Here is a 16741-nt window from a genome sequence, read left to right on the forward strand (position 1 = left end):
TCATGTCACTTACTGGGCTGCCTGCTGCAAACTTCATAAAATCCCTGTTTTAGCTGCTCCAGATTTACCAGTTCTCTGAATACTGAGCACTGTATACAGTGCATAACTCCGCCCACTCCACTGATTGGCAACTTTATGCCTATACACAGAAAGCTTCCAATCAGTGGTGAGGGGTGTGGTTGGACTACCTGGCAGCAGGCCAAGTAGTCATGCAGTGATAATCTCCTGCTGATAAAATGCTGATCTTATAAAAAAAAGAGAGCACACAACCCAGTAAGTGACACATCTCTGGAATGAGGATCCCTGCCTCAGTAGTATGCTTCTTTCAGAATAGATGGGGGAAAAAAAACCTGTTGACCAATTCCCTTTTAAAAAGCTTGAACCTTTTTAAAGGATTTATTTGGATTTTCCTAAGTAATAGACTTTGGATGTGGAGGTTGGAGCAAATCAGCAGCTGCCAGGCACCTCTACTGGCACTTACTAGGTCTCGGAAAGACAATGGAATTCGGCATAAACTTTTCCAATTTATGTCAACTTTCACTTGATGATTGAGGTCAGCGGAGAGACCAGTAGCCTCCATCACTTTTGGTGGATCCTGCTAAATATTGGCTTAAAAGGTTGTTTTGGTCAGGAGTGTTTGTTTCCACTTGAAAAAGGAGGAGGGTAGATGGGGCGACTGACCTCCTCTGGTATCCAGAAAAAAGCACAGTCCCTTGTTCCTCCCATCCACAAAGCTGCTGCTAGGAATGTACAGTCATGGCCAAAAGTTTAGAGAATGACACAAATATTATATTTTCACATGATCTCCTGCCCTCTGGTTATGTGTGTTTTGTCAGATGTTTTTATCACATACAGAAATATAATTGCAATCATATTATGAGTAACAAAAGGTTATATTGACAGTTAGAATGAGTTAATGCAGCAAGTCAATATTTGCAGTGTTGACCCTTTTTCAGGACCTCAGCAATTCTCCCTGGCATGCTCTCAATCAACTTCTGGATCAATTCCTGACTGATAGCAGTCCATTCTTGCAAAATCAATGCTTTTATTTTGTCTGAATTTGAAGGTTTTTGTTTGTCCACCCGTCTCTTGATGATTGACCACAAGTTCTCAATGGGATTAAGATCTGGGGAGTTTCCAGGCCATGGTCCCAAAATCTCTGTTTTGTTCCCTGAGCCATTTAGTTATCACCTTTTGCTTTATGGCAAGGTGCTCCATCATGTTGAAAAAGGCATTGTTGATCGCCAAACTGCTCTTGGACGGTTGAAGGAAGTTGCTCTTGGAGGACATTCTGGTACCATTCTTTATTCATGGCTGTGTTTTTAGGCAAGACTGAGAGCCCATTCCCTTGGCTGAGAAGCAACCCCACACATGAATGGTTTCAGGATGCTTGACAGTTGGCATGAGACAAGACTGGTGGTAGCGCACACCTGGTCTTCTCCGAATAAGCCATTTTCCAGATGTCCCAAACAATCAAAAAGGGGATTCATCAGAGAAAATGACTTTACCCCAGTCCTCAGCAGTCCACTCCCTGTACCTCTTGCAGAATATCAGTCTGTCCATGATGTTTTTTCTGGAGAGAAGTGGCTTCTTTGCTGCCCTCCTTGAGACAAGGCCTTGCTCCAAGAGTTTCTGCCTCACAGTGCGTGCAGATGCACTCACACCTGCCTGCTGCCATTCCTGAGCAAGCTCTGCACTGCTGGTAGCACGATCCCGCAGCTGAAACACTTTTAAGAGACGGTCCTGGCGCTTGCTGGTCTTTCTTGGGCGCCCTGAAGCCTTTTTTTGGCAACAAGAGAACCTCTCTCCTTGAAGTTCTTGATGATGCGATAGATTGTTGACTGAGGTGCAATCTTTCTAGCTGCGATACTCTTCCCTGTTAGGCCATTTTTGTGCAGTGCAATGATGACTGCACGTGTTTCTTTAGAGATAACCATGGTTAACAGAAGAGAAACAATGATGCCAAGCACCAGCCTCCTTTTAAAGTGTCCAGTGGTGTCATTCTTACTTAATCATGACAGATTGATCTCCAGCCCTGTCCTCATCAACACCCACACCTGTGTTAATGGAGCAATCACTGAAACGATGTTAGCTGGTCCTTTTAAGGCAGGGCTGCAATGATGTTGAAATGTGTTTTGGGGGATAAAGTTAATTTTCTAGACAAATATTTACTTTGCAAGTAATTACTGTTAAGCTGATCACTCTTTATAACATTCTGGAGTATATGCAAATTGCCATTAGAAAAAATGAAGCAGTAGACTTTGTAAAAATTAATATTTGTGTCATTCTCTAAGCTTTTGGCCATGACTGTAGTAGTGGTAGACAATGTGTCATTTCTCTACATTGGAAGGCTAAAGCAATAGTGGAAATGGCTGACTGCCAGACTAATCTCCTGCAAGCTCTGTTCCTAAAGCTGTCTGAAAGATCAGCCAAAGATGTAACCAGTGTGGATACAAGCCAAAAGTCTCCAATGGAAATTGTTGTGGAGAAGGAATAAAGTGTAGTGTTTGGTCAATGGCAATACCCTCTCCCAAGGGAATAAACAAATTGAGCATGCATATTTATAGTGGAATTTGGTGTTTAGTCTGCATTTGTCTAGTATATAAATACGACCAGAGACCTTCTTTTACAGTTTCGTCCAATCCTTTCACTCTAGAACGTTTTCATGATTTATGCTTCGGCAACGTAACCCTCTTAACATGGAGTTTGTCTGTGACTCGTAATTTCTTATCCAATTTTCTCTAGGACTTTTGAACTCCAATACCCATCAGTCTAGACTTCTTGTATCATTACATGCTTGGGGGTAGATTATTATCTGGAATGCCAATAGGCTACTAAAATGTCCTACTGAATGTTGCCAATCTCACTTTCCTTCATACAGAGAAACCAAACTCAACTGGAGCCGGTACCACTGGTGGCATCATCGGGGGAATTATAGCTGGTATAGTTGGTATAGCAGTAGCTGCCACCGTGATAATGATCTGCCGACAGCAGCGAAAGAATGAAACTTTGAAAGATGACGAAGAGTAAGTGCAAATTGCTTGGTCTAGGAGATCTCTTCAGTTCCATTGTAATATTGCTCTTCTTCCTTTAATTCCCACCACATACCCCTTAGTTTTCTAGACTATCTTTCGTATTTTAGAAGATTCTACTATAGGCCATATAAAAGATAAAATGAGAAGTTTTTAGGGCAGTTCCTTTGATTGTAACCATTCCCATGGAAGAACGGAGGTACTCACCAGATTGAGAGTATGGAAACTTGTTTTATCTGGATTGGGAGGAGTGTACAGTCAACTGCACGCGTTTTTCATGCGTTTTTTTTCCGCGCGTCTTTTGGACTATAGGAAATGGCCAAAAACGCAGACCTAAGCGGAAATTAATGAACATGCTGCGTTTTTTACCGCTAAGCGTTTAGCAGTAAAAAACGCATCCATATGCACAAAAAGGCCAAAATGCATTAAAATGAATGGGATGCTTCTTTTAAGCGTTTTTTGATGCGGTTTGACTCTGAAAAACGCATCAAAAACGCTTAAAAAAAAATGCAACGTGGGCACACAGCCTAAAGGTTTGTCCCTTGTATGGAGTAGTGAGGTGGTGGATGCAATGGTACATTTTTAGAGATTATATTATGCAGCATTAATAAGTAGGAGCCTTAGGCGTTTTAGTCCTTAAAGTGGATGCTACTGCTTGGATCCCAGTTTAGATGTCCATTATGTTATACAAGCATTATGCAATGGTAGGATCTTTGATAATTAACCATGAGGTGTGTTGAGTCATAGGGATATAAACTGGTTGGATGTACTCCCAGATAATTGCAAGCCCATATGTTATTGGCATGAGAACTTTCATCCTAATCTGTTTGCTTTGTAGCAAAGATGTCCTCAGATCACGAGTTCCAATTTCATCAACTAAAAAATAATGTATGCCAGTCTACTGGCAGTATTGAGGTGTCCGTACACTTTAGATGGCGGGTTGGACAAATGCTCCTTTGAAAAAATACCTGCCACTCCCAACTCTCCCAGATACACGATTGGTATGGCCCAAGCGTTCACGTGTTCTCTATAGTGAGAGTAGAGCAAAGTGGGCCATATACGTAAGATGATTATTGGCAGAAGCTTTTTCTTCCAACTTCCCCATACACACAAGTGCTCGGTTCGGCTGATCGGAGAGGAGAAAGCTGCGCCAGTCTCCTCTACCTTCAAAACAAAAGGATCGCACCTTGAAATTCCATTAAAGTAGAAGAAAGTCAGTAATCTGTTCTCCTTGATTCAATACTTTATTGAAAATCCATGTGCAAAAACCACAATTCCTTATTCATAGATATCTTATTATATTTTGAAACAATTCAGAAGGCTTGACACCCAGGAGGCTGTTGGAAGGTGTGGTGAGCTGTTGTCCCTGTTGGATTGAAATTTAATTTGCCCCATTTTTCTCTTCCCTGGCAGTCTGTCTGGAGAGTCAAGAGTCCTCCATACAGATGGTCTCCTGGTCCCTCTGTAATTGGTGGATTCTTCCAATTGTCATCTAGTGGTGGTGGGGGCTTTATTCGTTCCTGGAAGTTTCTGGTAGAAGCTTGTCTTGCTAGGTAACAAGAGTCAGATGTTCCCTTGATTACATTCCCTCTATTTCAACTGCCAGGGAAGAGTCAGAAGGCTAAGATGCACATTGGATGACCGGCCAACTATGCCCAAACTAGAGGGTTTCAGCTGATTTTAATTAAATGTATATTTTAAATTGCTTACAACCTAAGGTTCTTGTGGGCACAGTGTTCCTCTAAAATCCCCAAAAGGTACTGTATATTTAGAAGTAAAATAGTATCCATACATTTACTAATGACTGCTACCTATTATCCATCTGCTCATTGACTCTAGTGTGTAAGCCATGATCCACCAGGATACATTAACAACATCTTGAAAAAATGACTTGCTCAATATAAACCAGACAAATGGTTATATTTTCCAAATACTGCAAGTTTTGGGGTAGGTTTTGGAAAGAAATCTATCACTATAGTGAGTGCCTCTTATAGGTTGTGGCTCATCTGTAGACAGCATTACTACATCAGTACAGGGTAGGAGTCTGGTAAGTTGGGTGATATCCGCATCATGGAGATCCAGTCCCAGGTGTGAGTAGTCTACAATGCACAATCGTAGAAATTCTGATAGTCCTGTCACCACATATAGAAGATGGTGCAGTGTTAATTTGATGGACTCTCGTCCAACCACCTTTTGACTTAAGTTCATCCCTTTCATTCTACATTTGCAGGAAGATATTATGCTGTAGAATTCTTATTCTTACATGATTTTTCTTTTTCCATAAGGTTAGATGCACCACCTGCATATAAACCACCACCTCCATCTTTAAAGCTGCAAACGGAACAGGTAATACATAATATATATTAATCTTCTGTATTATGTCCTCTATTCTGCTATGCAACACAGTTATAAAAACACCCTACGTACTTGCTGTTTAACATTAATCCTCTCTCCTATTAATCCTCCATCCCATATGGTGCAGTGGGAGTCACCTCCTAGGATGACATCTGTGTCCTCCGGTGTAACATGCACTTTCCAGTAAACAAGTGGTTTCCTAATAGATATTATATTACATGAATATTAGATAATTGCGGACGTGACTTACTGTGTGCCGAAACTGCCTTTACATTACGTGCATTATTCAGTATGTGTGGTATACAGGGACCAAATATGTGCTTATCTGAACAAGTGCCTAGGAGGAGAAGCAGATGTTCTACAACAGAGCGTATGGTCAATGAATATCTCCGATGTATTGGCCTCTTCATACAGCCATCCAATGTTTGTGGGGGGCTTCCTGGCTCCTATCCCACAGATGCTGAGCAAGAAGTGAGCTTGTCAAATTGCAACAGCTGATCCCCTTATTTTCATGGGAGATGAGCAGTGCATGACTGAGAGATCATTGTAGAGATGACTGTCGGTCGCATAAGTGCTCCTGCCTACCTGTGTGGCTCATCTGGTGAGGTAAATCATCCAAGCTCAAGCTCCTGGTGGGTACATGGGCCATGAGTGTTGGTGTAGCAGATGGGTGAGGCACACAGGGCACAAATAGCTGAGGACCTGGAAGCTGCAGGCAGGCTGGAAGCATATTGGGGACGTCCAGGAGGCTGCAGACAGGGAATTGTGCACAGACAAACTGATGACACAAAGCTAGGAGGGATAGCTAATACTAGAGAAGAGAGAGAGAGGATTCAAAAAGATTTAAATAAACTGGAGAAGTGGGCAGTAACTAACAGAATGGTTTTTAACAGGGAGAAATGCAAAGTACTACATCTGGGCAATAAAAATGAAAAAAGCATATATAGAATGGGAGGAATAGGGCTAAGTGACAGCACATGTGAAAAAGACTTGGGTATACTAATAGATCACAGACTGAATATGAGTCAACAGTGTGATGCAGCAGCAAAAAAGGCAAATGCAGTTCTAGGATGTATTAACAGAAGCATACAGTCTAGATCACGTGAAGTCATTATTTCCCTCTACTCCTCTTTGGTCAGACCTCATCTGGAATATTGTGTCCAGTTTTGGGCACCACATTTTAAAAAAGACATCAACAAACTGGAGCAAGTTCAGAAAAGAGCGACCAGAATGGTGACCGGTCTGCAAACCCTGTCTTATGAGGAAAGGTTGCAGGATTTGGGAATGTTTAGTTTGCAAAAGAGAAGACTGAGAGGAGACTTAATTGCTGTCTACAAATATCTAAAGGGCTGTCACATTGTAGAAGGCTCAACTTTATTCTCATTTGCACAAGGAAAGACTAGAAGCAATGGGATGAAACTGAATGGGAGGAGACACAGATTAGATATTAGAAAAAACTTTTTGACAGTTAGAGTGATCAATGAGTGGAACAGGCTGCCACGAGAAGTGGTGAGTTCTCCTTCAATGGAAGTCTTCAAACAGAGGCTGGACAGACATCTGACTGGGATGATTTAGTGAATCCTGCTTTGAGCAGGGGGTTGGACCAGATGGCCCAGGAGGTCCCTTCCAACTCTACGATTCTATGATTCTAAGTCTTAATACCAAGACACAGGTGTGTCTTGATGAGCCCTATATAGGCCCAGGGAGATGATCCAATGGGATCACGTAGGGCCATATACAAAGCTCAACGGGGAGCACAGAAAAGTTTACTAAACTGTGGTGAGAGAAGGAAAGGCCTGGATCTGGGACAGGTGCATAATATTACTATTGAAGGGCTAGCAATCTATTGCTTCACTTTTACACATACCAACTCGGACAATCTTGACATCCTTCTTTCCCCTAACATCTGTTATATAAACGATATAATTGACTTGTCTGGCTGAAGTTGGCCTGGTTTGACTGACTTTTGTGTATGGCGCATGGCACCTCTATTCTTTCCCCAACACGAAATGACAGACAACAAGAAACCAATAAATTGAACTCCAGCTTGCACCAAAGATCATCCCGATTTTACAATCCATCCGTCACTGAATTTCACCCTGATAGATGAAGCTCCAGCAATGGAGAAGAAAGCAATTTGTGTTTTGCAAAAGAAACAATGGATCCATTTAACCATGTGAGTATCAAGTAACTAAAAGTAGCAGAAGTCAAAAAGTCTCACCGCTCTTCTTGGCGCAGAAAAGAAGCTGAAGGCCAACCTTGAGACTTTATTGTAGGAAAGTAACAACTAAGTAGTCTTACTGTTCTTTCTTCGTTGGAGAAGTGAAACATATTGTGGCTCACTCCATAGCTGGAAATTTTTATACTTATATATTGAGTTTTGTTTTTTGCTATTTTTTTTATTTATTTATTTTTTTTAAACAAAGCTGGTTGTGAGATTTTTATTCTCTGGCACTCATTGATCCAAGTGTTGAACATCTATAGGAATAGGTCGATATGTCTGTGACTACTTGTTGGAAAAATGCATATTGATCTGTATGTATTGCAACAACTACTACTGTACTGTTTTATATATTGTGAGATTGTTAACAAAGTTCAGTGACAAAAAAACAGACAGGATGCCCCCTCCTTCTCTTCCCTTCTTGCTGTTGTAATGCTCCCATGCTGCAAGCCACAGCAGATACCAGACTGATCACATTTCAAGCTGTAAGCTGTTCAACCTGGATATGAATAAATCTACATTCTGTGTTGCTGACTCTGGATGTTACGCTGATTAATCCGCTGCTAACAGGTTATGGGCCCAGAGTCCTAGAGTCCCAGATCCCCAGAGCACAGAGAAAAGAAAGGAAGACAGCAAAGATGGCCACCAGCAGCAGCAACACCATGAAGTTTACAGTACCAAGTCTCACTAACCAGAATTATCAATCCTGGAAATTCAAAGTGAAAATGCTGCTGATAAGAGAAGGTACGTGGAAATACACACAGGAGCCTAAACCTGACTCAGTATCACAGGAGTGGATAGAGATGGATCAGAAAGCACAAAGTACCATATCACTCAGTATAGATGATGATCAGATTGTGCATGTGTGTAAAGGTACTGTCACACTTAGCGATGTACCAGCGATCCCGACCAGCGATATGACGCGGTCAGGATCGCTGGTACATCGCTAAGTGGTCGCTAGTGAGCTGCCACATAGGCAGATCTCACCAGCGACATCGCAGGGGACGGGGATCGCTACTTACCTGTCAGACGCGGCAATCCTGCGTCCTCCCGCCTGGCTCCACGCGTCGCTCGTACTCGCAGCAGGAAGCGCCACAGGAAGCTGACGACGAGAAACAGTCCTGGACGTTCTCGCGCGATCAGCGATTACCAGCGGGGGAGCCGGTCGTAGGTAAGTATCAGACACAGAGATATCGCTAGCAATATCGCTATAATGTCACAAGTTATAGCGATATTGCTAGCGATATCTCTTAGTGTGACATGCCCTTAAAAGTGAAACTGCAAGAGAAATGTGGGAGCAGCTGCAAAAGGTGCATGAGAGGATAAATTTAAGCAGTAAACTTTTATCTCATGAGAAAATTGTACCAGTCTAAACTACAGAATGGCCAGGATATGCAGGACTACATAACAAGCATTCTAGAGATTGTAGAACACCTGAGAGGCATTGGGGAAGATTTGAAGGACTTTCATGTAGCCGCATTACGCTTAGTGGTCTTCCAGAAAACTATGACATGCTTGTAACCGTACTAGATGCGCGCCCAGATGATGAGCTTACATTGGAGTATGTCAGAGGGAAGCTCATAGATGAATATAAGCGGAAAGCGGAAGGTGTAAACAGCAGGACATGCGATGCAGAATCTGCTTTACAGACACAAAATCTAAATGATAACAGCACCTAAAAGAAACATGTGAATGTTTTGTTTGCAAGAAATCAGGACATTTGAAAGCCAACTGCAGAGTCTGGAAAGCTAGAATGAATCAGCTGAAAAAGCAATGCAGTCTTCAAAGGGTTAAAAGTGCTGTGTCTGCAGAAAATGATTCTGTGAATACTGAAACTGCATTTACTGTCAGTGTAAATACATCAAAGCATGCATGGTGTATAGACTCTGGAGCAACTAGTCACATGACTAATAACAGGGACTTCTTTTCTAAGCTTAACCAAAGTAAGTCAGAGAAAGTGATTATGGCTAATGGTCAGTACATGACTTCACAAGGTATAGGAGATGGTTTTATTGATTGTCAAATCTCACCAACACAAAGCAAGAAGATCCCAGTAAAAGATCTGATCTATGTGCCTAGTCTTGAGAGTAATTTACTATCTGTGAAGAAACTCACAAAACAAGGAAATTAAGTTACATTTAAGCATGATAGCTGCATCATCTCAAGAGGGCCACACACTAGCAGAAGCAAAAATCACAAATGAACTTTACCAACTTAAATGCAAAGAGTGTGTGTATACTGCTCAGGAAGAAAGGCACAATAACTGCATTCATGTATGGCACAGGCGCCTAGCACACAGAGACCCAGAAGCAATAAGGAAGTTAGTTCAAAAGCAACTAGCTGAGGACATTACAATTGATCTATGTAATCAGGTAATGAAATGTACTAGCTGTATCAAAGGGTCTATGTAATCCGATAATGACATGTACTAGCTGCATCAAAGGGAAAATGTCTAGAAAAGCTTTTCCTAAGAGAAGTACTACAAGAACAGAACAGACACTAGATTTAATACATACAGATGTCTGTGGTCCAATGAGCACTCAGACTCCTGGGAAGAAGAGATATTTTCTCACATTTATTGATGATCATTCAAGATATACAGTGTCCATCTGCTTCACAGAAAGAAAAGTTCCAGAGAAACTTGAAGTATATCTAGCTGAGGTATATAATAAATTTGGGAGAATGCCAAAGATTCTACGTGCAGATAATGGGACTGAATACACAAGTAATGAGACACAGAGCATTTTAAAGAAAAATGGAATCCTATTTCAGACCACTGTACCGTACAATCCTGAGCAAAATGGTGTCGCGGAAAGAAGGAACCGAACACTCTGAACCGAATTTATTATTTGACACACATTCACTTCAGTTTTATATTTACACATTTTTAAAAAAAAAGTTTTCACTTTTTATTTTTTAGGAATGCATATGTAAATACTATATAATTGGGTCTAAAAAATATAATTCTTTACAATTGTGGTAAAGTTGTCCCACTTGTGCTTACTGTTTTTTATGATTTTTTTGTACCACTATTTATATAATACTAATAAAGGTATTTATTGAATGATTATATCTTGCTTGGTCTTTCCTGTCCACGGGTCCATTTCGGTGGTTTGGGGTTGGTTTTTTCGTAACCAGTGGGTAAACCACTTACTTTCATTGAACACTGGTGGTAGTGTATATAAATGAATTAAACAAATTATTTTCATGACTATTGTTTAGATAATTTGTGCAGATATATTATCTATATCCGGTGTTCGTGTGTTTTCTTTTCATAGCCAAGACACTACCTGAATCGGAGCCGCAGTCATGGGATGAAATGCAAGAACTACCTGTCCATGAAAGAACAAAGTGGATCAATGCTGCTAATGAGGAAATCAAATCGCTTCATCAACTTCAAACTTGGAAACTCACCAAGCTGCCACAGGGCAAAAAGGCAATCAAGTGCAAGTGGGTCTTCAAAACCAAATATGACTCTGAAGGTAAAGTTCACAGATTTAAAGCAAGGTTGGTGGCAAAAGGATATTCTCAAAAGTATGGCGAAGATTACGATGCTACGTTTGCTCCAGTCACTAAACAGACCACGTTCAGAACTTTGTTAGCTGTAGCTGCTGTACAAAAGATGAATGTCAGACATTTGGATATAAAAACTGCCTTTTTAAATGGTGACAATGAGGAGGACTTATACATGATTCAACCTGAAGGTTATGTAAAAGGGGGTGAAGAGAATCTTGTTTGCAAACTACAAAAATCCCTTTATGGTCTTAAGCAATCAGCAAGAGCATGGAATACCAAGATGAAGAAGGTCTTGTTGGAAGAAGGTTTTAAAAGAGGTCAAGCGGATCCATGCTTATACACAAAATATACAGATGGAAAGTGGATGTATATTCTCTTATATGTGGACGATATGATTGTAGTTCATCAGGAAGACGCAGAAATTGGAAAAATGGCTGAAATTCTGAACCAGCATTTTGAAACGAAAGACCTTGGAAATGTGACATATTATCTAGGAATCCAAATCCAGAGAGAGGAAGATGGAAGTTTTCTTCTAAACCAAAGTGCAAAAATTAATTCGATTCTGAATCCGTTTGGAATGTCAGAAGCCAAAGGTATATCAACCCCAAAGGAACCATCCTACCTGAAGCTGGAAGGAGAAGATGACCTGTTGCCAAACAATGAGAAATATCATCAGGCAGTGGGGGCACTTCTATACATATCAACTTTGACTCGACCGGATATCACAACAACAGTTGGAATCCTTTGCAGACATGTGGAAAAACCACGCCAAAGAGACTGGAATGCTGTTTAGAGACTTCTCCGATATGTAAAAGAAACGCAAGATGTAAATTTAAAGCTGTCTGCAACGGGAGATCTAGAACTCATCGGCTATGTAGATGCAGATTGGGCTGGTGATTCGCATGATCGTAAATCCACAAGCGGATACTTGTTTAAAGTTGGAGAAAGTTTAATCTCCTGGTCTAGTAGGAAACAAGTGTCTGTTGCCTTGTCATCTACAGAAGTGGAGTATGTGTCCGCAGCCTATGCAAGCCAGGAGGTCATTTGGCTAAGACAATTGATGGATGATCTTGGCACACCGTCAACTCAGCCGACGGTGATTTTATGAGGACAATCAAGGATGCATTAAACTTGCATGCAGTGAAAAGATCAGTGCTAGAACCAAGCACATTGACGTCAGACATCATTTACGTGATTTGATAGATCGAGGCATAATTCAGTTCGTCTATTGTGAAACTGATAAGATGGCAGCTGACATTATGACAAAGCCATTGCCACGAGCCAGGTTCCAAGAATTGAGAACCACACTGGGACTAAGAGGATAAGTAGTTGTTGAGTGGGGGTGTTGGAATAATGCATATTGATCTGTATGTATTGCAACAACTACTACTGTACTGTTTTATATATTGTGCATATTGTGAGATTGTTAACAAAGTTTAGTGACAAAAAAAAAAGACGGGATGCCCCCTCCTTCTCTTCCTTTCTTGCTGTTGTAATGCTCCCATGCTGCAAGCCACAGCAGATACCAGACTGATCACATTTCATGCTGTAAGCTGTTCAACCTGGATATGAATAAATCTACATTCTGTGTTGCTGACTATGGATGTTACGCTGATTAATCCGCTGCTAACACTACTACTATCAAGGATTGTCCAAATTGGATTTTAAACGAATTTTTCATACCCATCAACTTCTGGATCAGCCACCAAATCGTGCCTTCCATTTGCAGGAGCTGCAGCACAGCTCCATTCACTTGCGCGCTGCTGCGCTGGAAAAAAGCTGAAGGTTTCTACTCTGAGGCATTGAACCCCAATGTAATGCCTGATAAGAGATCTAGCCTACCACTTACAGGTGTCGTCTTGTAAAGCCCTCTTGCACCTGTATCCTCTATATACCTTATACATACACCCATGCTTCTGTTCCTTCGATCTCAGAATTAGTGGAAGTTCCAGAGCTGTGACCCTTAATTATAATTATATAGTTTATTCTAGAAGTTGAACAAAACTTTCATATGATGAATTGCAAGGCCCAGGAGGTCGATAAAAAAACTTCCTCTTGGGGTAGGTGCACATGACCGTTTCCTCTTCATACACGAAAAATGGTCCGATGAGGGAGATCAGTGTCTGAAGAAGAGAAAACTATCTAGTGTCTGATCATGGTCGTATCCGACCATTTTTCTGTGAGAGAGAATTTTTTTTTTTCTCTCCATCATCTTTATTACAACAATGAGTGAACATGTCATCCAAGTGCAGTTTGATGTTTTTTCCATCGACCCAAAGACTTGCATTGCTCATCGTGATCAGATAGTCTGTTCAAAACTGAACATGTCACTGATTTTTATTCCTCAGACCGAGGAAAAACTAATGATCATGTGCACAGCTTCATAGAATAACATAAGTATGAGTGCTAGCCGTGACTACCACAGCTAGCACATGTTTGAGAAAATTGATTGTGTGCATGAGCCCTAAGACTTAATGGAGGAGATCACTTTCTACTTGTTTCTATCGTGATTTTTGGTTGGCACAAATAGAGATTACTTTACATTGCTAGTCCGTCTCCAGGGCCCCAAAGATCAGCCATTCTCTGATAGGCCTGTGGTTGTGTTTGGTACAACAGCTCACCGTGGACTGAGCCGCAGTCTTGGACACCATGAGAAAAGTATGGATGTTACCTTTATCAAGCAGTTCTCCAGTGAGCATCGAACATACTTCCTTTTGTGATTTATAGGCATCTTGGAGTTTGTAGATTAATAGCTTTTTCTTAGGATAGCCCATCTGTATTAAATTCAGGTAAACCAGCCGTCATGTACTGTACCTGTTCAGCATATTTGGAAGGAGACTCTCGATTGTGCCCTCCGATGGGTCCATTATGCGCTCGTTCCACCAGCAATGATAATATTTGAAGCACGTAAGGCAATCTGAGCACATTTTTATCAGCCGGGAACAGAGACGTCATTTTGCCTCTATAGACATCTAGATTATCAGTGCAAGTGTTAATTATGGGTAATTTTGGGCTCTTGTCTTGCTTATAAATAGGCTGAACTACCACAAGTAATTGGTCAATTAGACGTAAAGCTGACTGCAGACGGAACGTTACACTTTTAGTTTTTAAATGCAACTCATGAAATGCGCTCCACGCAATCAATCCTTAAAGGCATATTGTGAACACTTAATTTCCTCCTGCATCGAAATACCTGGACTGCAGAGCGGCCCGCATAATCCTATTTAAAGGGTTGTTCTCCATCTCTATAGGTGGATATTGATGTATAGTGGTTGTAAAGACAAACACTTTTGCAATTTACTGTTTTATTGAGTTTTTGAGCTATTGACACTTTTTTTTTTTTTTGTTTACATCTCGTAACCTAGGAGACGACCACTGCTTTTGTCTACATTTTAGTAACTTTGCTAAAGCAGGACAGGATTAAGAGGTCACAGTCCACTTCAGCAACCCTGGTCAGCTTCAAATCAATGCTTACAAACTCGATAGCTGAGTTCTTGTAAGCACTGCACATATACTGCTGTCTAGCGCGGGTGGTCGGTCTTCAAGGCAACAGATTATAAACACAACCAAAAGTGTTTAATATCTCAAGACTGGTTGGAAATTTTAATAAGCAAAAAATTGAAACCTTTGTTTTACAAGCACTATCTGAAAATGCCCATTTTATGAAGATGGGAATATTCCTTTAACCAAAATATTGACATCTGCCCTTGGCATGGTCTCATCTTGGGGAGCTAGATTGGCCAACAGAACTGTAAGACTGCAGCAGAATGCAACCCCATGCAAAGTGAACTTTGTGGCAGATCAACCCTTGTTGGTGTCTAATCCTTATGTTACAAACCTGTCCTGTGTCTGGATTCTACTCCCTATACCATGCACCGCTAAACTTTGTGCTCCAATGTGTTGAACATCCTAGGCCTAAATAAGACCTTCAAAGACACACTTGTGTCCTGGTATGAAGACTTCATGAAACAATCACTGACCTCAGGGAGACCAGTCAAAGAAAACACTGCGGCAGCCGGCAAAGGCGCTCAATCAGTGAAATCCTAGGTGCATTGCTCCCTGGGAAATACGAATATGCAAATAAAGTCCATGGAGCCTCATTTAAGAGTCTCAAACACGGGACTAGCCAGATCTTCCTCCAGGGAAGGACACAGCCAAGGAGTGGCTTCTTTCGGAAACCACCACTCCTTGGCTGGGTCCTTCCCTGGAGGAAGAGCTGGCTAGTCCCGTGTTTGAGACTCTTAAATGAGGCTCCACGGACTTTATTTGCATATTCGTATTTCCCAGGGAGCAATGCACCTAGGATTTCACTGATTGAGCGCCTTTGCCGGCTGCCGCAGTGTTTTCTTTGACTGGTCTCTCTGAGGTCAGTGATTGTTTCGTGATGTTGGTTTACTAGGCATTGCTCCCACCTAGCCAGAATCCTACTCCACACTGATGAGGGGCAACACCCCGAAACAGCTGTCTGTGGGTGGATACCTGGTCTTGGTATTTCCCTTGTCATATTTGTAAACTCATAAAGAGCTGGATATTGACTTAAAGGGTCACTTAATATGGTGGTAATGGTGATTTCCGAAAGGAGCCACTCCTTGGCTGGGTCCTTCCCTGGAGGAAGATCTGGCTAGTCCCGTGTTTGAGACTCTTAAATGAGGCTCCACAGACTTTATTTGCATACTGGTATGAAGACTAAAATATCTCTGTGCACAGCAATATGTCTGCAGTCTCCAAGACTCCTTCTGTCTGCCTGCGACTTCCATGGTATTCAGAACTTCTAGTTACTCTAGAGTTCTGTCTGCTAGCTGTACCCTGTCTTCTAAGACCTCTGCTACATGTCCGCTTGTGGCTTCCAAGAGGTCTCCTGTCCACCTGCGGCTTCCATGGTATTTAGATTTTTCCAGTTACTCCGGAATTTTGTCTGCAGTCTCCAGGACATCTCCTGGCTGCTTGAAGTTTCCAGTCCCTCAGTTACCAGTCTGGCTGCGGCCTTGAGTATCTTTGCAAGCTGTATACAGTCTTAAGGATGTCTCCTGTCTGCCTGTTGCTTCCAGTATCCGTATAGAGATCTTACAAACAAAAACACCGGAGCAAGAGAGTCCAACAAAATATGTATGAAAAAATATCACAAATTTTATTAGTCACATAAAACATATATTTATACAAGCTCCTAAAACAAAGCGTATTCCAAAGCTCATGTGTGAGGACACACAAAACACTGAAATAACAGCATGGGCAAGCTCATAACCCTCAATCAAAAAATTGCACAAAAAATCTTAGATGTATAACAATACCCAAAAGGGCTAGAAATAAAGTGTCAAGTGCAACTAAAGTGCAATGTATAGCATCCTGAACTCCACATGAATTAAAGAGGTCCGTATCCTACACTAATTTATGTATACCAGACAAGGGAGGTCATAGATAAGGAGGTACGAGTCTTACCCATTAGTAGCTGTCAGTGAATGTGCCCAGCAGCAGCCCCGATGCGCGTTTCGCGTGGGCTTCCTTGGGGGGCTGTCAGTATCGAGTAAGGTGGGCCCAAAGTACAGTTGTTCTACGCAGAACTGGGACACGTCTTTTTTAAAATTATATACATGATATTGTGCAAATCCACTGTTTTCGT

The 16741-nt window shown here is 41.5% G+C and overlaps 1 protein-coding gene across 1 annotated transcript in view; it reads left to right on the plus strand.

The window, feature by feature from the left end:
• The window catches only part of NECTIN2 (nectin cell adhesion molecule 2), a 100475-nt gene that overhangs the window by 72542 nt on the left and 11192 nt on the right, over positions 1–16741 (plus strand). The window contains exons 6-7 of the mRNA XM_073570806.1: positions 2882–3026; positions 5318–5378. Of these exons, the coding sequence (XP_073426907.1) occupies positions 2882–3026; positions 5318–5378 (206 nt within the window). The remainder of the gene's footprint in view (positions 1–2881; positions 3027–5317; positions 5379–16741) is intronic.

This window comes from Dendrobates tinctorius, unplaced genomic scaffold (assembly GCF_039654945.1).
Source record: "Dendrobates tinctorius isolate UK_male_01 unplaced genomic scaffold, ASM3965494v1 ptg000028l, whole genome shotgun sequence".
In the NCBI taxonomy this organism is placed as follows: domain Eukaryota; kingdom Metazoa; phylum Chordata; class Amphibia; order Anura; family Dendrobatidae; genus Dendrobates; species Dendrobates tinctorius.